This window comes from Petaurus breviceps, unplaced genomic scaffold (assembly GCF_028583685.1).
Source record: "Petaurus breviceps papuanus isolate PSGF00001 unplaced genomic scaffold, PetGlider_PUasm1.0 184, whole genome shotgun sequence".
NCBI lineage: Eukaryota > Metazoa > Chordata > Mammalia > Diprotodontia > Petauridae > Petaurus > Petaurus breviceps.
The window spans coordinates 3,582,701-3,603,241 of record NW_027185793.1 but is presented as its reverse complement, the minus strand read 5'-3'; the positions used below and the strand labels follow the sequence as shown (position 1 = coordinate 3,603,241).

At 36.0% G+C, this 20,541-nt stretch overlaps 1 protein-coding gene across 10 annotated transcripts in view; it reads right to left on the bottom strand.

Moving 5' to 3' along the window:
* Nucleotides 1–3,218: 3,218 nt before the first annotated feature.
* Nucleotides 3,219–20,541, bottom strand: part of PAM (peptidylglycine alpha-amidating monooxygenase) — a 369,904-nt gene continuing 352,581 nt past the window's right edge. For 4 of the 10 annotated variants that reach the window (XM_069088092.1, XM_069088091.1, XM_069088097.1 and 1 more), the window contains 6 exons: nucleotides 19,842–19,957; nucleotides 13,786–13,885; nucleotides 11,664–11,717; nucleotides 6,180–6,383; nucleotides 4,887–4,943; nucleotides 3,219–4,107 (listed from right to left, as the gene is read on the bottom strand). In XM_069088092.1, the coding sequence (XP_068944193.1) occupies nucleotides 3,926–4,107; nucleotides 4,887–4,943; nucleotides 6,180–6,383; nucleotides 11,664–11,717; nucleotides 13,786–13,885; nucleotides 19,842–19,957 (713 nt within the window). In that variant the 3' untranslated portion in view covers nucleotides 3,219–3,925. The remainder of the gene's footprint in view (nucleotides 4,108–4,886; nucleotides 4,944–6,179; nucleotides 6,384–11,663; nucleotides 11,718–13,785; nucleotides 13,886–19,841; nucleotides 19,958–20,541) is intronic. The other 6 variants (XM_069088094.1, XM_069088098.1, XM_069088095.1 and 3 more) reach the window with 3 other exon arrangements.

The window sequence follows — 20,541 nt, the reverse complement described above, 5'->3', positions numbered from 1 at the left end:
ATAAAACAGAAGAAAGGAAAATGTATTAGAAACCAGAATCCAGCAATGAGCTGTTTACAAGAGGAATACTTGAAACTAAAAGACACATGGTTAAAAATAAGGGGTGGGTGGGGCGGCTAGGTGGTGCAGTGAATAGAGCCCTGGCCCTGGAGTCAGGAGGACCTGAGTTCAAATCCAGCTTCAGACACTTAACACTTACTAGCTGTGTGACCTTGGGCAAGTCACTTAACCCCAACTGCCCCTCCCCCCAAAACAAAGCAAAAAAAAAAAGCTCAATTCATGTTCTTCTAACGTCATCCAGACAAAAAAGTTATTAAAAAAAAAATAAGGAGTTGGATCAAAATCTGTTATCTTTAACTGAATTAAAAAAACAGTGGCAGCAATTACTATCTCAGACAAAGCAAAAGCAAAAATAGACATAATTTAAAAAGATAAAAGTGAAACTGCATCTTGCTAAAAGGTATCATAGACAATGAATTAATATCGGTACTGATATATGCATCAAGTGGTATAGAATATGAATTCTTGGAAAAGTTAAATGAGTAATAGGAGGAAATGACAATATGAGTATATAAGGTAGGAGACCTCAATTTACCCCTCTTAGGTATAGATAAATCTAACCATAAAATAAACAATAAATTAACGATATGCATAGAATTTTAGAAAAGTTAGATATGGCAGACTGTTGAAGGATATTAAATAAGAAGAAAGGAGGTAATCTGTTTCTCAGTTGTACGTGGTACCTTTGCCAAAACTGACCAAATATTGCAGTGTAAAAACCACACAAAAACACGTAGAAAAACAGAAATATTAAATGTACCCAAGGGTACATTAGTGACACAAAATTACATTTAATAAAAGGCTGTTGAAATTAAATTGGAAACCAAACAATCTAGTCCCAAAGAATGAATGGGTCAAAGAGCAAATTATAGAATTAGCTCAGATTCATATGACAAATTACAGTGTACAAAGCACTTTCAGGAAAGAATCATGTCAAGTAGGTAATTCAAGCATTATTGTTCGTGCTGGTTGTAATGTAGGCCTTAAAGGATACAACACCAGCACTTGCTACAAGGTTGGGACTTGACTTTGAACTAATTTCTTGTCTCCCTTTAAGGGCTTTTCTCCATCACTTATACTCATTCATCAGTACTTAGCATTTCCCATTCCTTTTTCTTCTCCCTGTACTAATAATACTGAATCAGAACCCCTTCTTCAACCCCAGAAGTCTGCTCCCTCATTCCTATCCACCTCACCTCACACCCACTCCCCTAGTGTCCCTTTCCAGATTTGCTTACCCCTTTCACTGGTCATCTAGAAAACCTGCTTCATAATGAACAAATTTCTTTTCATCTAAAATTTCTTTCTCTTTCATGCCTCTCTTCCTTAGGTACTGATTGAGACTCATCTTCCTCATGACAATGCTGCTTCCTCAGTCACTCTTTTGGTACTTTCTCTCTTACTCCCTCATTCCTCCATTCATTCACTAGTTGTGGTAGGGAAACCACAGTACTGCTTGCTTTCCATTGCCAGATTCTTCCTCTTCAACTATCACATTATACTCTCTTTTTTTTAGATCTATACTATCCAAATATATCCCCTAATCCAGAACCCAGCCCCCTTAGACATTTACCATCCTTACTCAATGAATTAAGTGCATGTCTCACAGTTTCCATCTCTATCTTTGCCCTCATACTAAGGGACTTCATGAAATCCAAAATTTCTTTATCAAAATCTTTTGTAATTTGCAATTTTTTAAAATTTAAACTTTCTTAATGTTTATAATTCCTTATCCCTTTTCTTCATCCTCACCATTACCTCCAATTTCTCCACCACTTTCCCAGATCTTCACCCCTATACTTAATACCTCACTCTCTTTCTTAATCTAGACCCTCTTAGTAAATCATTTCAGCTCTATTATATTCTCTCCTCTCAAATCTATTGTTCCCTCATCCAATTGTCAATTACAGCTCTTCAAACCACAACTTTGGATTATATTATTCATATTATTTATGTGCTGCTCAATGGAGGAAACCATGGAACGATGCAGGTCTGTGACAAATTAACATGATCTAATCTCAACTTGGTCTTCACTGCAATAGGGTGATCCTTCTGTGTTTCCTTAATTGATTCTCTATCCCACTAATCACAGTAGCTGTTCCAAGTCATTTCTTTCCTTTTCTCCCACAGGAAGTCTCCATATGTGAAATACACTTCCTCCTCACCTCCATCTCACAGAATCCACCTCTTCCTATAAGATAGTTTATTCACCTCCTTCTATACGAAGCCTTTTCTGATCTGTTCAGCTTCTAGTGTCTGTTCTCTTGAATTCTTTTATTTAACTCCTTTGTATTTATTCTGTAGAGACTGGTATGTTCTTATTGTCTTCTTTGTTACGTGGAGCTGCTTGGAAGCAGAGACTGACTTATTCTTTGTATTCGTATCCCCAGTGACTAGCACCTTGCTCGGTAGATAGTAGGTGCTTGTTTGTTGATTTGTTGAATTGATTATTACAATGTAATTATGAAGCAACTGATTTGCTTCGTTGTTGTTTAGTAGTTTTCAGTCATGTCCGACTCTGTGACCCCATGATGGGGTTTTCTTGGTAAAGACACTAGTGTTTGCTATTTCCTTCTCCAGTGGATTAAGGCAAACTGGTTAAGTCCAGGGTCACACAACTCATAATTATCTGAGGCTGGATTTGAACTTAGATTTTCCTGACTCCAGGCCCAATACCCTATCCACTGTCCCATCTGGCTGACTGTAATTTGCTTCTGCAGGAAAATGTTATCTAGATCCTTTGCTATATAAATATATGAAAGTTTTGAGGAACTAAAAATTAGTTGTAAGGGGAAAACTTTATCTACACTGATTGACTATCTTAATTTGCATATGCAATTGGAGACACAGGTTTCCTCTTAACTATGATCATGTTTTATTAAAGTATATATACTGTGCGGGTTGATATACAGGCAAAATTCCTCTTTAAAGATTTAAAGAGAGCTTAATTCTTATACATGTATGCACTCTTGATCTGTCTTTTTATATTACTTGCTACATAACAAAATAATTTCTAATTTTTACACAAATTAGCTCTTTTCTTTTGCTTGAAGAAGTCATTGATAAAATTTCACTGTACTTGTGATCTGTGTAGTCATTACAAAAGTAGTATACAAAACCTAAAAATATCCAAAAATTGCGAAGTACACTCTGACAGCTAATGCTCTGAGAACACTTTATTACACAAATTACATTCAGATTCTGAAAATAGCGTTCTAACAGTGTAACCATCTAAAAATAAGACATCCCAGAAACAGTGTAACCATCTAAAAATAAGACATCCCAGAAACACACCAACTAAAGAAAATTAAAAACAAAACCAAACTCTTTTTTTTAAATAGAGACTATTTTTCTTTCCCTCGTTGCAATATAATGTTAGTGATTTTAAAAAAATAGAAGGCGATTTAGCAGCTTTATCTTCTTGTAGCATGTAGTTTTTCTGTACTGCCATAGGTTGGGAATGCTGGACAGGAAAGGCACCAAAGAAAGAAATTGGCAATGGAAGAGGTATTGGGAAAATACTGTGTGAAAGCAGATAATGAGATCATTTGCACATAGAGAAAAGTTCCAAACTGCAACTGAGTAAACACTACATCCTTTAAAATAGTACTGTGAGGGAAAAAAGGGGACTTCCCTCTTTCTCTTTTGTAGATGCTTATACAAGGATAATGGCACTATTATGATCTTTCAGGACACTCCTCCACTTGAAACAGAAGCAAACTAAACCCAAGAAGAAACCAAAAGTGTAAAGTCCCACACAGACTAGTGCATTTTACAATTAAGCACACAAAATTTCCAGCGTGCGAAAGAGAAAGGAATCTGGTGTTCTTGGTAAAACGGCGCAACAAAGCATCCAGCCAAAGGCTTAGTTTAAGGAAGAGACAGAAGCTGACAGGGGTGGGGGTGCTGAGTACTCTTCTGATTCACTGCCTTCATCATCTTTTTCTTGGTCACTCCCCTCGGTGCTGAGTCGGTCGAACCCTCTTCGACTGTAACCTTTGTGGTTTGCGAAAAAGTTTCCAAGGTTTAGGCCTCCGCTCCCTTTGCCTAAATAAAAGAAAGTATTGACATATAATTAAAATGAAGTTTCTAGGGATTTTTACTAATTTTCTCATCCCGGACTGCTTTAAGTATACTTCACTTTTCCCTATCCTAGTCACATTAATGGCGACTGACATTAAAGATGGGGGAGAGGAGGAGGATGAAAGAAAAAAAGGGGCAACAGAAGTGAAGAAACCATTTGACAGAAAAAGAGTGCTGTTATTTATCTTACAACTTAACGTAAACAAACACTTTCATTTAGCATTTTAAGGTTTGCAAAAGTTACATTACACATAAAATATAATTTGATCTCATAAGGTAAAAACAAAGCTCCCCAGGCTGTCAGCAGAGGACTACTTCAGATATACAATCTATATGGTGCTGCTATTTCCAAGACTGTACAGAATTGCTGTTAATAAAGCAGTTGTTCATTCCAGGGACTGTAAAAAAAACCCGTATCTACTATGACAATTACTGACATGCCTCAGGAGTGGGAGAAAATTTATGGAAGACAAATAGTGGTGAGATGAAAGGCAGGTGGAGAGTATTAAATAATTTAGAACAGCAATGTGTAGAAAAGGAGAATAGTTGCTACCATATTTTCATACACCTTCTTTGGCTCATTGGGTTTTCCACTGGGGAAATGTAACCCTGGATCCTTGGGAAGTTTAATTTTCAAAGAGAGAATATGAAATATGTGCTTGCTCTTTCAAAGACATGAGTTTTTTGTTGACTTTGCCTGAATACATCTGAAGTAAATGGAGTCTAAAAGGTCACAGACATACCCCTCAGTCTTCCTAGTATTCTTCCTGAACTTGACTCATGTTTGTGTTCAGAATCAGCTGGAAAGAGATAGCACATTTCAGAAAGAGCCCCATCCACCATCCTTACCTCGTAAGTGAAATGTTTAGCACATAATCTGGATCTCATGAATGATGATTAGCTAAAAAAACGTTTAAAAGGTCTTCTGCAATTTACTATTAAGTTAAAAAATCAACACTAACATGCCATACTTTATAGTACAGTGGTTGCTTGTGAAAATTGGGTAGTCTGGATTGCTAAAGATTATGGGATCTTGATTATGGAGTGCTATTTTTGCCTTAAAGTCAGAATACATCTTGCTAGAGAAAACAGTTCCTACCTATGCATATAATTACTCTTCTTATTAAGGATAAAAAAGAAAGTAAAGTCCATCACTGTTTGGGGAGTATTCTCATATTACCTAAGGTTAACAAACCCTTCCTATGTGGAATCTGGGACTAAGAATGTGTACTAAGGTGAAATGGGACCCTAGAACAGATCACATTTTTATACCCAGATTTTCCTTATTTCTTTTTAAACATCTCTTCTTGTGAAGAACTTTAATCACTTTCTAGGAAAGATTAATTTAATTTAAAAATATAGTTTCAAAACCCTGTAGAAGAAAAAAGCAAGCACCACAGATGTGATAAGAGTAACCAGGGGAACCAGAATGACTAAGTAGAAATATTCAATTTCTGAACTTCATGACAGAGTCATTACTTAGAAGTCTAGCAATAGGTCCTCTGGGGATTCTCCAGGGGCTTCAGCAAAATCCACTTTTCTGCTCTGTTATATTTTTACTTAATTGTAGACCTCAGGAAGTCCCACTGGGACAAAGATTCTTAATAGGTCATGGACTCCTCTGGCAATCTGGTGCAGACTATGGAACCCTTCTCTAAATAAAGTTTTTAAATACCCAAAATAAAATAGATAGGATTACAAAGGAAACAAAGTATCAAAGGAAACTAGTTATCAAAATGTTTTAAGAAAAACAAGTTCAGGAATCCCCAACTTAGAGAAAATTATCTATATGTAATCTTTATACTTAAAGACAAAGTAAAAACTTCTTAAATTTTGGAGGCTCCAGAAGCAGTTTCTATAACGATGGAGAAACTATATGCAATATTTAGTGAATATTCAATGATGTAAAAAAAAAAACCTGAAATGGATGACTAGGGGAAAAAGTCAGACTATATCTCTTAAGAGCAAATTGCACTAAACACACTTTTTTTCCCCAAAACTATGCTTCCAAAGTAAAGTTGTTCAATTTTACTTGCCTCCATAGGCCCTCGTTTTCTTCCACCAAATAAAGACAGCAATAGCCAGCAGGACAACAATTGGAATAACGAGAAGGGTTGTAATAAGAACAAAGGAAACTCCAGAGCCTGTCTCTTTGATCAATTTCTTTTTCTCCTGAATCTTCAGCAGCTCAGGTGATTGGGGTTTGTTTTCCACTTTGGTTTCAACAACTGTCTCTGTTTCTTCAAAGGAAGAAGAGTTCACAATATTGACCTAACTCACATATTTCAATTCCCCCCAAATCAATTATGGTTCATTAAAAGAGAACTTGTAAATTTTATCACTTTGAATTTCTTTCAAAGTAACAAGATAATAATAAAAATAATTATGTATTCAATAATAATCACTGAAACTATTTTTTACCTTCAAACTCAATTCCTCTGATTTTCCTGTAGTATTCCTTTACCACCAGATCTCTCTTATAGGAATAGAATGTAATTCTTTAATTTATACATAATTCTTGGATCCACTGAGTTTTTGGCATAGTCTTTCTATATCTGCCTACATAAATAGGATTAGACTTAGATTATAAAGTGCCCTTAAGGGTCTAGTTGTCTTTTAAACTTACTTTCTGTAGCACTTGCCACAATACATATAACAGGAAGGGACTTAGTAAATGTTTTGATGATGATAACACTATGTTGATAGATCCCCATAATACAGTTTGAGAGAAGAGGGCAAAGAAAATATGTGAGATTCTCTAAGAATCATAGAAAGCACTGGAAATAAAATGAGGTCTAGGCACCTGCCCCATTTTACTTGCTTGCATTCATTCCTTTTTTTTTTTTTTAAGCAATCGGGGTTAAGTAACTTGCTCAAGGTTACACGGCTAGTTATTTCTGGGTGTGGTGCTGAGTGTCTGAGCCCAGGATTCGATCTCCAGGTCATCCCGACACTGGAGCCGGTGCTCTTACTCACTGTGCTACCTGGCCGCCCCCATTCCTTCTTTTTATAAAGTACCCCTTGCAAGGTACTGGGTTGAATACAAAAATAAATAAGACATAGTAGCTTATATTAATGGAACTTACAGTCTTGCACAGGAGATGTTATATGTATACAAATACATATGATTCAAATTACAGATAAGAAAGGAACACAAATTTATATAGAAATCTCTAAGGTGCCCAAAATCCTTGTCAAAATTGTTAACAACTAGCTTAATAATATATTTCATTTATTGAGCATGAAAGCTATATTTGACAAAGTAGTACAAAGTTTCTGAATCTTGCACAAAAGCAGGGTGAAAGCAATATACTATCTTTTCTTAACATGCAGTTAAAAGGAAAAAAAAAACTTTGCCTCTACTTCAGTGCAGTAGTTGGGCTTAATAGCTTGAGAATGAGGAAGAAAATTTTATGCTTACATTTAGTACAAACAGACATAGTCTAATGGATTTTTGGAAACCTGTTTTTTCTTTCATTTCCCTGGGGCAGAATTTCCTAAATTATTCCCAGGGTAGTGAGGAGATAACTGTTTGATGACAGTGAGCAGTAGAAATTGAGTGATCCATGTCTCTGCATAGTCTCTCTAAATAGGGATATGATATGAAGAAAAAGTATCATGGAATTTGAAGGCAAAAAGATTTTTTACGTACTACTTGGGAGTTTTCCTGGTACGATCTGGACCCAGGATGGGGACTCTGCAGTCTGTTTTTGATGCAGAACTTCTTAAATGGCTAGCCACCTACTTCATGGCCTTTGTTTCCCAAATGTATTTACAATGCTACATGTGCCCTCATCAGAAATGTGGAAAAAAGAATATACAGAAAATGATATGTTTGGCTTTTGTGAAGTTTTAAACCAGATAATACACCTAAAATTTTTAACAGTTACTTGTTATTTATTATAATATCTTATCCCTTTCAACTTTGAGCTAGCTAAATTTTCCTACAGAGACCTGCAGTCTCTGGCCTTCTAAGTGCTTGGGTGCAGCCTTTTGACTGAGTCCAAGTTTTATAGAACAAAAGCTTTTATCAAGGGGATTTGTTCTGTGAAGTTTGGATTCTGTCAAAAGGTCACACTTGAGGACTTAAGAGTGCCACAAGTAGCTTTGAGGCCACAGGCTCCCCATCTTGGAATTCTGGACATAAAGTATCATAGAAATTGTGGATAAAAAAGTATGATGGGCTAACTGGAGCTCTTCTGATAAAGAAAGGATAAAGAAGCTCTTGAACCAGAACAGGAGAAAGAATCTTTCTGGGAACAAGGAAGTCCACTCGATCTATAGCATTTTGTCATATCATGGGAATAAGGGCAACCATATTTATCACTAAACAATGAATAAGTTAAAAAGAGTAAGTTTGGATTTTTTAAATAGTATCTATGCCAATATCTGTAAGTATACAGCATTTTATAAAGGAGAAGCTGAAACAGTATAATGATATACTCTTAAAGTGACAAAAAAGGAAAATTGACGTACTTATAAAAGAAGTCCAGCTCCTCTCCCCATCACATGTACACATACAAAATGTCGGTGTTTGTTCTAACACTTCCAACACTCTTGTCTTTGCAAGTCATTGCAAAGACAAGGCTAATCTGCCTTGCTATTCTTGTCATAAAAATGTACCCAGAAGTGCCAGGCATCACTTGAAGCCATGATAATCATGATAATAGTAACAGCTTAACTGTCTCAGGGAGGGGAAAGGGGAAGGAGAGAGAGAATTTGGAATTCAAAACTTTTAAAATATGTTAAAAATTGTTCTAACATGTTTTATCTGTTGAACTCAAAAACCTTTCCCCTTTTGAAGTCCATTCAATCAAAAAAATTCCACCCAAATGTTTTACATAATTGCACATGTATAACCTATATCTGATTGCTTAGTGTCTCAGGGAGGGAGGAGGAGAGGAAAAGAAGAAGGGAGGGGCAGAATTTGGGACTCAAAAAAATTTTTTTTTTTTTGCCTTTTGGAGGGCAATTTGGGTTAAGTAACTTGCCCAAGGTTAAACATAAAAATTTTTAAGAGACACTTATCTCTTCTCTCTCTTTTTTTTTTTTTGCTTTTTGGAGGTCAATTGGGGTTAAGTGACTTGCCCAAGGTCACATGGCTAGTAAGTGTTAAGTATCTGAGGCCACATTTGAACTCAGGTCCTCCTGACTTCAGGGACACTGCTCTTTTCACTGCACCACCTAGCCACCCCTATCTCTTCTTTTTCTATTAAACCATAAGAACTTCATCACTGTTTATTCCCTTCCAGTTGTTTTATATATATATATATATGTATGTATGTATGTATACACACATATGTATATATACATGTGTGTATAGCTGGTTTCAAGATTTTGCTTATGACATTCCTATGAGTTTTCAATTTGGATTTTTTTCCCCCAGAAAGCAATCTGTATATTATTTTATTTTATATTCACTCTGCCCTCTAGTCCTAATCTAGGCAAGAAATCTAGTAGATTTCTATTTACAATTCCTTGAAAATATACAATTATAAAATTTTCTGTTTGGTTGTGGTTTTCAGGATGTATAAAGATTCTTAAATTTTCTCTCCTTGAACTGTTTTCTAGATTAGTTTTTAAAAATAGTAAATATATTATATATATTTTTTTCATTTTACTAATCTTTTGACTTTGTTCAAGTCTTTCTTTTTTTGTATTTTAGTCACTGAATTCTGTTTAGGTCATTCTAATTTTCATGGACTCTACCATGTGCTTTTCCCCCTTCTGTTTTAAGCTATTTATTCTCCTTAATTTTTTTCCTCCCAAACTCTCATTGATTTTTTTTAAACTCTTGCTTTATTTCTTAAACAGTCCTTGTGGCCCAGACAGTTTTGCTCCCTGAAGCTTTGCTTGTAGTTGTAGTGAGGTTACTTTCTGGGATTTGCCTCTTGGGCTTCTTTCAAGTATTTCTAATCGTGTTTGGTCTTTTCTTCTCTTCATTCATATTTTCAACCTCACTTCTTGGTTTGAGATTCTGTGCTCATGCCAGTCCACTCTTAGAAGAGGTGAGTAGAGTTTGCCAAGTCCTATCCTCTTTGTGATCTGGTTGCCACTGACAATTATTAGTAGTCGGGGTAGCTACTATCAGGCCCCATTTGTGACTGCCTCTCTCTTCTTTCTCAGCCTCCTACTGGTCACCTACGGGCTCTGGCCTCAGTTGGTCTCTTCCTTCCTTTTGCACAGTCCTCAACTGGGAATTAATTCCAGCCTCTGCTGTTATGTAACAGGCCTCAATGGGATGCTAGGTATGACACTTCTGATATTTTCTATAATATTTCTATGATATTTTCTGGAATTTATGTGGGAGCTGGGCTTTTCTATGATCTTTCATGTCACCCTTTTAACTAAAGTGACCCTGACTATTCAGAGTAGCCTATAACTGTTGCAGATGTAGAATCCTCTTAAATGGCTAGCTTCATGTACCTTGTTTCCTAAATATATTTACCGTGCTACATGTGTCCTCATCAGAAATATGGTGAAAAGAGCCTTCTCTCAAATACAGAAAATATGTTTGCCTTTTGTGAATATAACCTATGAATATAAAATTTTATTATTTTTGCTTTTTGGAGGGCAATTGGGGTTAAGCGACTTGCCCAAGGTCACACGGCTAATTTTGGGGTTAAGTATCTGAGGCCAGAACCTAAAATTTTAAACAGTTACTTATTATTTATTATATTACAATATCTTCTCCCTTGCAACTTTGTGCTAGCTAAATTTTCCTGTCTACTTCAAATCCCCAAACTCCCTCTTTGTCCTTATTTCTTTTCATTTATGTTCAACTTTCTATTGTGAGAAAGGAAAACAAGCAAATCTAAAATGCAAATTTACAATTCCAGAAGAATCATTTAAAGGAACTATTAACTCAGTTGGTGTGTTGCTGAAATGAGATTAATGACAATTCTTAACGGTTCTAATCATATTTCAGAGTTTAAAATCAGTAGCACAGATATAAACATGGGAAGATCCTTGGAAAGAGAGTAAATCATTTCATTCTGATTCAACATGAGCTTGCTGCTTCCCTATGGCTATAGACTCTTGATAGTAAGATAAGTGCTCATGGAATTGCATTAATTTCTTTTGGCAATTAGGCTGCAACAATAATGCATTAAACACTAATGTATACTGCTAGAGCCCATTAGAAAACTGCCGTTTATATTCTTTCAATGGTGCTTTCTGCTTGTTTGAAAAAGTTCATGGATTTCCAAAAAGGGAGTAACTGACTCTGCTTTCTAAATAGATCTGGCATACTCTATATAGATCCTTTACAACCTCTGACACTTTCCATCTCTTGAGGTCAGGGCATTTGAACTCATTATTATAGCTCTGTTCATTAGAAAAAAAGCAGCACCAACAGGTGAGTGTGAGGTTAAAGGTTCAAAACATACTACACTTCATGGACAAATTACCAGATCATTTGTTATTTTTATCTTGATTTTTTTTGCAGTGCAATTGTGAACCACAAAAAGACCCATCATGAGTTGGCTTGGTTGCTCAGTACTCATAGGAATCTGACAAACCTTTGATTTCGTCCACCTCGATGCCAGCCTTTTTAACTGATCGATGTTCCATTTCTGCAACACAGAAAAACACACATAGGGCAAAGAAGGGCATTTTAAAGGCAGCAATTTTGATAATAATTTTATTTTAGAGACTAATTTGTCAAATATATTCATTGTTACTGTTACGAAGTGTTCAAGTACAAACCACAGATTAGATCATCTTTCTATGAATCCTGGATTTAGATGCACTAAGAAAAGTTAAGATGATGTCATTTAGATTCTACATATGTATATTGAGCTTATCCAGAGGACCCTCAGAACACAGGTCTGATTTATCAAGTGGTTCTATCTCCAAATGAATAGTGTTTAAACTCATTTTTAAAGTCACATCACTTCTAGTTACCAGTTTTTGAGAGGGTCTAAGTAGAATAGGCAAAATTAGATTTTTTTTGGGGGGGGGGGTCCCAAAAATTTGGTAGGTTCTGCCTTTTCTTTTGCCACTCCACCACTTCTGCCATCATTGTGGAAGCAGAGAGGGCTAAATAGAACTGAGAGACATTTTTTACCTTTCTCTGTATCATGGATTGATGTGGTCAAATAATTAATAATTAGTGACTTAATTTCTAGTGACGAGCCTCTACTGGTTTAGTGAGGCTGGCCATTGGCATTGTCTTTGGCCAATATGATATTGCCTCCCCATATCTGGTAGCTTTTCTCAGCAATGATTCAGCTGGTCCAACTGACCTTAAGATATGCTAAATGCTAACTGATGCCACTATGATGAAACACAAGATATACCCATAAAAATACTTAACTCCATCTGACACCCTTTATCATATAATGGAAAAAGTGACTTGGGATGATTCTAAAAATTCTACCAATTTTTTGGCTTAAGAAATCATTTTGTCATCTGATTACATTTTATAGATTCCTTTTTGATTTGATGACATTTCTCTTGTGTGGCTAATGTTCTTTATCTTTCTCAAGTTTGCAGGTTCCTATCATAATCTATTCTAGCTCAAGGAGGTAAGTGGCTTCTCCTGAGTCATAAAGATCCAGAAGAGGAAATTCCCTTTTAGAAATAGAAAAAGAAAACACTGGACTTAGAGTCAAGAGAGCTTGGTTCAACATTGCATCCCTTCTAATTACTAGTTTTGTGACCCTAAAGTTCTCTGTGTTTCAGTTTTCTTCTCAGCAAAATGGAGATAATATTTGCATAACCTACCTCATAGGATTACTGTGAGGAAGGCACTTTATAAGACTTAAAGATATATTAAAATTATGAACTATTTTCTGTAATTGCAGTCCCTGCTCCTGATGTTTTAGATAGGTCTGTGTCTTATTCTTGATTCGAATCCATTGTGTGTATGCATACATACACACATATGCATAAACATATACATATATATGTATGTATATAAATACATGCTTAATAATCCCTGGAAGAATCTTCTGACCTTAGGAAATTCCAATCAGGTATTTGTTATCATCTAGTATCCCATATACTTGAACAGGGAAACTCCATAGCTGCTACCAGCAAGCTTGCTCCTTCAGACACATGGGAAGTGGAAACAGAATGAAAGTGACTGGATAAGAAATCTCAAGACTAATTCAATATAGTTGGATAAAACCAAACTTCTATATCAGGTGGTCAGGTGAACTCTGACACTGCATGTAAATTTAGCAGTCTTATCTTTGGAGGAAACTGAACCCTCACTGAAAGAGCAAAGGTGTTTCCTCTTTGGGATTCTGTTGTGCCTGATAAAACTGGAGTTTCCAGGAAGCTAAGCAGCTCCTGACAATTGAAAAGCAACTGGGGAACAATGTTGAAATAATGAAAGCATACAAAGCACATTACTCAGCCAAAGCAATCTCCACCCTCTGAAACAAAGTTGAATTTGACTTGGTTTTCAGTGTGCTTCAGGGGCTGAGGCTTTCCCGTAAAACAGCTGAGTAAATAGCGGTATAACTTTGCCAGGGAAAAAGTTGCTTTTTCTAATTAGCTAAAAACACAGAACTGAATTGCATAGCTGTGTTGTAGTTTAATTTTATTAATTTCTCCAGAGACACTTGTGCTTTCTTATTTGAGCAGCTCAGCCAAGAAAAGCAAACATATACAATGCAACTAGAAGAAACCTACTTTCAGTGGTGGTGAACTTCCATACGGTGTTTGCATGAGCATCTCCCACATATACTGTCCCATCTTCTGAGGCGACAAGGTCATGGGGCATGTCAAAATGCTGCCAAAAGAGAAAGCTGTAAATTATTATGACAACCCAGAAACACACAAAATAGAAAGAAAACAGAATAAAGGGGCAACTACATGAAGCAATAGCTCAAACCCTGATATCTATCTTCTCAGGTATGGAAGGAAATAACAGCTAAACAGAGTCTATGAAGAAGAGAAATTCACTTTTGGTTACTCATCCTTTTCAAAGGCAAATGTTGATTGATTTTTTAAAAAATAGAACTACCCTTGCTATTGAATTATCTCTTAATTTCCTATGAAGTAGCATGGTGTGTATGTGTGTGTGTGTGTGTATGTGTGTGTGTGTGTGTGTGGTATAGTTGGAACACCACTGGACATGGAAAACCTCTGCTTGGATACCACCTTTGATACTTAACTAGGTGACCTTGGGTCACTTATGCTTGGGCCTCAGTTTCTTTATCTGTAAAAATAGGATATTGTAGTAGATGTACTATCTACTTCACATCCATGTGAAGAAAATACTTTATATTATTAATATTTACTTTATATTTATGCTTCCTAGGGGGACATGAAGACATGGTGGATAGAGGCCAACCTTGGAATTAAGAAGATCTAGGCTCAGGTCCTGCCTCTGAAGCACATTAGTTGAATGACCATGAGCCAGCACTTAATCCCTCAGTCCCTTAGGCAACTCTCTATAACCATCTACCCTGGGAATTTTCCACAGCAACTAATCCACAAATCCAGATTAAAAAAATATTCTGCCAAAACAAGTATGAAATTTTGGCAATTATGTGCTATTATTCTCTCAATCTTCCTTCCAGGTATTTCACCATCAAAGCTGTCAGGAAACTTCTAAAAGGTTAGGATCATAATCACTTATGTTGTTAGGCATTCTTAAAATACTTTAATGTGAGTATTTTTTTAAAAGCAATATGTCCATGACTATACAAAGAAGTAATTTCAAAGGTATAGGGCATTTAGATTCATTTTTGTAGAATACAACATGAGAAACTACATGTGGGATTTTCCTATTATTTATGTTCACGGCTTCTAATATTTCAAACCAGCAACTAAAGTAAACCGAATGCTACAGATAATTGCTTAATAAGTAATTATCCACACTTTCTATACTCAAATGTTTTGACATAATGAGTCTACATTCACGGTGTCTTCAAATTATCTTCATTTCATATGTAAAGACAGATGGAGCTACAAAGGCATATTGCATGATTTGCTCAGGGTCATTATATGCTTGTTGATTGATTGATTGATTATGCTAATCCTTGAAAGGGCAGGATTACCATTTTGAATTCCTGACATTTCCATCTGTTTTCAGAAGTCTCCAGATACAGTTCATGTGTTCTACTTGGCAGGTTATGGGGAATTCCATCTAATTTTTAGTTCAGAAGACATGCTTGAATACATAATTATAAAAATAATAAGCAATAACCAGGATGTGTGCTTATCAGCTAACATCTGTATGTGTTGAGTTGTGCTCAGGTCAAAGTATGGTAATGGAGCTAAAGGCTTTTCTTAGCACAATTCAGGAATAACTGAGTACTATAGACCTTGAAGCATCCCACTGCAATTAAAAATTAACAAAAATTAGCAATAAAATTAAAAAAAAATCAGGTAAGCATACCAACAAAAGCACATGAGTGGTGCAAATGTGCAAAGACACATAGGTATGATGGAAACAAAACTGATCTCTCACAGTTCAGTCCTTGCTCTCAGGTTCCCCCCCGCCCCCCCCACTTCAACTAATGGGGGGTAACAGATTTGCAAATATGATCATTCAATTCAATTTAACAAATATTTATTGAACACTTAAGTCCCAGGCACTATGTTAGATGCTAGGGACAAAAAGAAAAAAAAAATGAGACAGTACCCATTTCTCAGATTGAAAATATAACCCCTGCTTTTCTATCACAGTGTACTTCTGGAAAATACTTTGTAAAATAAACAAGAAAGCAGATCACGTTTCCCCCTGCAGAAAAATATCAATGTCATACTGCACTTCTGACCAAAACCTCAGCAACAAATGTCACAGACATAACCAACAGTATGCCATAAAAGCAAATAAAACATAGAACCTATAAATCATCTAATTCAACTCCTCATTTTATAAGAGGAAACTGAAACCCACAGGACATAAATGTTTTGTTCAAAATATACAGGTAGTAGCTGCAAAACAAGGACTAAAAACCAAGTCCTCTGACTCTAAATCCAGTATTTTCATATTTCCCCATCTTTCCCCAGATACCTGTAGTCCGGAAAAATAAAACAAAATGAAAAGAACTATTAACTATTTTTTTTCCCCTTTCATTTGGAGTTGGCTTTGCAAAGACCTCTGAGAGAGGGAGTAAATGACAAGACTTGTGTGACCTTACTTTAAAGAGGACAATGACCATGACATCAAAAACTCCTATAATTATCAAGGGGAAACAGAATCCAGCATGGTAACCAAGTAGTGAGTTAGGCATGTTGTTCCTAGAACTTGATCCCCATTTCTTTTATTCCAGCATATTGGAAAACCTTACCTTCCTACAATCAAGGTTTCTTGAAAGGTTTAGTGCCTCCACTAAAATTGACAAATTCTTCTTGTTACCCTTATAAAACATTGTATTATTCCATTTTATCCTCACAACAGTTTGTGAAGAAGCAGCATTAGCCTCGTTTTACAGATGAGGACAATGAGCCTCGTCAAATTGAAGCATTTTGCCTATGAGGCTGTTGTTGTGTTACTCCCTCATGTTCCAAGAGGACCATGGCACCAGGGAAATGATGACATTACTTGTAGCTGACTTTGAGTGAGAGAGGGCTGGGCAAGATCACCAGCCTCACTTTCTTTGCTAGAGCTGTCTGGATCCAGTGACATGATATTTATCAGGACAACTGGAGATGACCCAGCATGCAGTGGGAGACCCTGGCCCTTTTAAGACTAAGGCCGAGTTACCTGACTGTCAGTGCCTAAGAGCAACAACTAGTAAGGAACAAGTGGAGGCTGAATTTCAGGCTTGTGGACACCTGGTTTGGTGTTCTTTCCACTCTGACACACTAGGTCCCCCCAAAACAAAAAGTGTTCTTGGACCCACTTTGAAGTTCATTATCTTCTACACTGTAGAAAGCAGTGTTGCCTTTTTTTTTCTCCTCACATGTCTGAAGTTTGTTATCATTACAAGCACTTTTTATAGCTTCCTTCGTTTCTTTTGCTCATGAGCAAAAGGAATATAATTCTTTCCAGTCGGTCCTCTGATGCATTTGTAACCCCCCTTTTGGGTCAGGAAACTTCTGCTATGTCACTTCCAAGTGCTAAGACTCACATTAAGTTGCAAAACAGATGTTGGTGTGCATGAGGAGAGGGAGTTTTCTCACCAGGAATTCTCTATCCCTATGAAATCACAGAGCCAGTCCAAAAAGCAAACAAAACCATGAATCAATCATTCGAGTGTAAAATCAGAGAAGTTCTTTGTAAAGAAATTCATACATTGGCAATGAGTACCTTTCTTCCATAGCCTTCCCTATGCTTATAAAATAAGCATGACCCTCATCATCATTCTGTACCTTTTGGCAAACTGACTCATATTAGTTGATAGAATGAGTACTGTATGTAGATTTTTTTTCTTCATTTTGCCTTATATCAGACTGGTGTTTAGTATAGCAGTTATTTAATAATAATACCTTATGTTAAAAATATACAACATATATGTGTATACATACATATAACATATATATGTGTATATATATACACACACATATTTATTCATCCTTCCATCCATCCTTCCATCTACCTATCTATGCATGTCCACTTGGAATTTGCTGTGCTGCCTGGTTTCAACTCAAAAGAATATGTCCCTCCCAGGATAAGCTCATTACCTCTAAATTCACCACCATGCTATTGGTGCTAAATTCACCACCAAGCCTTGACTGACTCCACCTCCCTCAGCTTCCTCTCCCCTCTGATTGGAGGGTAGAGTGCCAAATTATCCTCCTAATACCTTCTCTTATGGAGGGTAGCAATGACTCTTAGATCACTCCACTTTGCATCTGCTGGGCTGCCTGGTTTCAATGTACTGAATAAGATGCTCCCACATTGAGGATTCAGATGTTCTTTTCCACATCCCCACTCTACTTTTCTGCCTCCTTTGTGTGTTGTCTCCGTCTTTAGATTGTAAACTCATTGAGGGCTGGGGCTATCTTATTCCCAGCACTTAGTACAGTGCCTGGCATGTTAGATTAGATATTTATACAGTGTTTCCTCATTATAAACTTCCGAGATTGGAAGTGCAAAATATGAGTCCCTTTACATGTATGAGCAAACAGGTTCAGAGAAGTGAAGTCATTTGGTCACAACTGCATAGGACTAGATTTTCTTTAATTTCAGATTTCTACAGGGAAGCAAAGACTAACTATTGAACAAGAACCTTGTCTTTCTACTTTGATGGTTTTTTTTAAAGAGGGAAAACCTCTAAATTAAAAATTTTAAGATTAATGTATTTAAGTAGTCAGAATTAATGGACCAGTCAAAGAAAAATTCAATGAAATATCTAGAATGCTGCATCAGGCTTGAAGGGTAAAAAGTACATTTTAAAAGAAGTCTAACTCAGACAAATTTACTTTTCCTTTAAGTAAAATGGTTTTGATATGATGGCAGATTTAGGGATCTTAGTTGCTTTTACCTAACATACCAAATGTGGTGTATAAATTATCTTAGATTTTTTAAAATTAAATTGTCATCATAAAGCTGTGTATACTTGGAAACTTATATGATATGTAAAATCAAATATAACAGGAAATTCCCTTCAAGTTAAAGACCAAATGTTTCATGCACACATAAATATATAACTATACACACACTACTATTTATATATTCATTTATGTAGTTCTTTCTATTTTTACACATCCTGTGTAAAGATAATAATAGCTAGTATTTATATGCCACTTAAAAGTTTTTTTCAAGTGTTTTCGTCTCATTTGATTGTCACAAGAATCCTGTAAGGCAGGTAACATTATTATCCCCATTTTCACATATGAGGACAGTGAGCCTGTAAGAAATTATATTACTTACTAATGGCCAAACGAATAGTAAATGACTGAGACGAGTTGAACTCAAGTCTTCCTGACTCCAAATATAATATTCTATGCATTGTACCAGTTACACGGAAATTGCCAACTAAAACCAATCTTCTACTTAAGTTGTAATGGAGTCACAGATTTCATTCATGCAACACCTTCTACAGAGTCAGAGATGATCTAGGGCACAGAGGGAGGCAGCATGGTGTGGTAGAAACTATGCTACTCTTGGAATTAGGTGAGAGAGGGGCTCAAATTCCACCTCTGCCATTTATTAGTTGTGTGACTATGGACACACAATATGAGCCTCAGATATTTTATCTGTTGTAAAAATTTGAGTACTTAAAGTGAAATTAAAATATTCTTGGGTATGTAAAGTCTACAAAGAACCTTAAAGTCACACAAAACTGAGTGGCACCTGGGATAAGGGTTGGGGAACAAACAGTGAGAATTAATCAATTAGTGACATATGGGTAAAAAAATAACTTTGTATTAAGTTAGGAACATTAGAAGTTGGATCATTTGAGAAAAGACATACTGGTCATCTTCTTCTATCCTTGCCTTTTTTTTTGTGGGGGGACTTATCAACTAACTAGAATGTATTGGGATCCGTCCATTCGTTAATAACTAGTTGATATACTTGCACTTAAAATTTTAAAAAAAGTAAAGAGGGGTAGCTACGTGGTGCAGTGAATAGAGCTCCGGCCCTGGAATCAGGAGGACCTGAGTTCAAATCCGACCTCAGACACTTAACACTTACTAATGTGACCTTGGGCAAGTGAATTAACCCCAATTGCCCTGCCCTCCCCCTTCCAAAAAAAAAAGGTAAGGATAATAGATAAGATGTATGAAAAGAATTTTTTTTTTAAATTTTATGCCTAGAAAAAACTAAAACAAGCTTATAAAAATACCTTTCTCACTGGAGTGAAGGTATCTATAATTTCCCCACTGGAAAAGTTCATTACAAATCCTTGCAATGATTGTTTATCTCCAAGGTGAGGCTTTCCATTCACTGCAAAGAGCAAACCTGTAACAAAATACATAGTTATATTCCCCTGGAATTTGGAAGAGTCTAATATTGAAATAATTTAATTTAATCTAACAAACATTTATTAAATATCTACTATGGGCAAATGTCTACACTGTTTGATGACATAGGGATATAAATACAAAAAAATATAACAGTCCCTGTCCTCAAGAAGTTTAAATTCTACTGAGAGGATACAATATTCAAACAAATAAATAAATAGAAATACATTAAAAATAAATCATTTCATGAGGGAGAAATCACTAATGACTGAGGTGATCAAGAAAAGTCTCCAGTTCAGGGTGACACCCGAGTTTTGCTCACATTAGTTAGGAATTCTAACATGTAGAGAAGAGGAAGGAGTATATTTTAGACACGTGGGACTACCTGTGCAAAGGTACAGAGACATGTGTGGAATATTATATATGAGGAATAGCTGGTAAGTCCCTGCTTAATCAGGATGAAAAGTTTGTGAGGGGGAGTAAAGCAAATGAAGCAAGACTAGGAGCCATGCTGATTTTCTATTTTATACCAGAGGCATATTGAGCTAATAGAGTAACATTGTCAAATAATGTTTTTTTAAT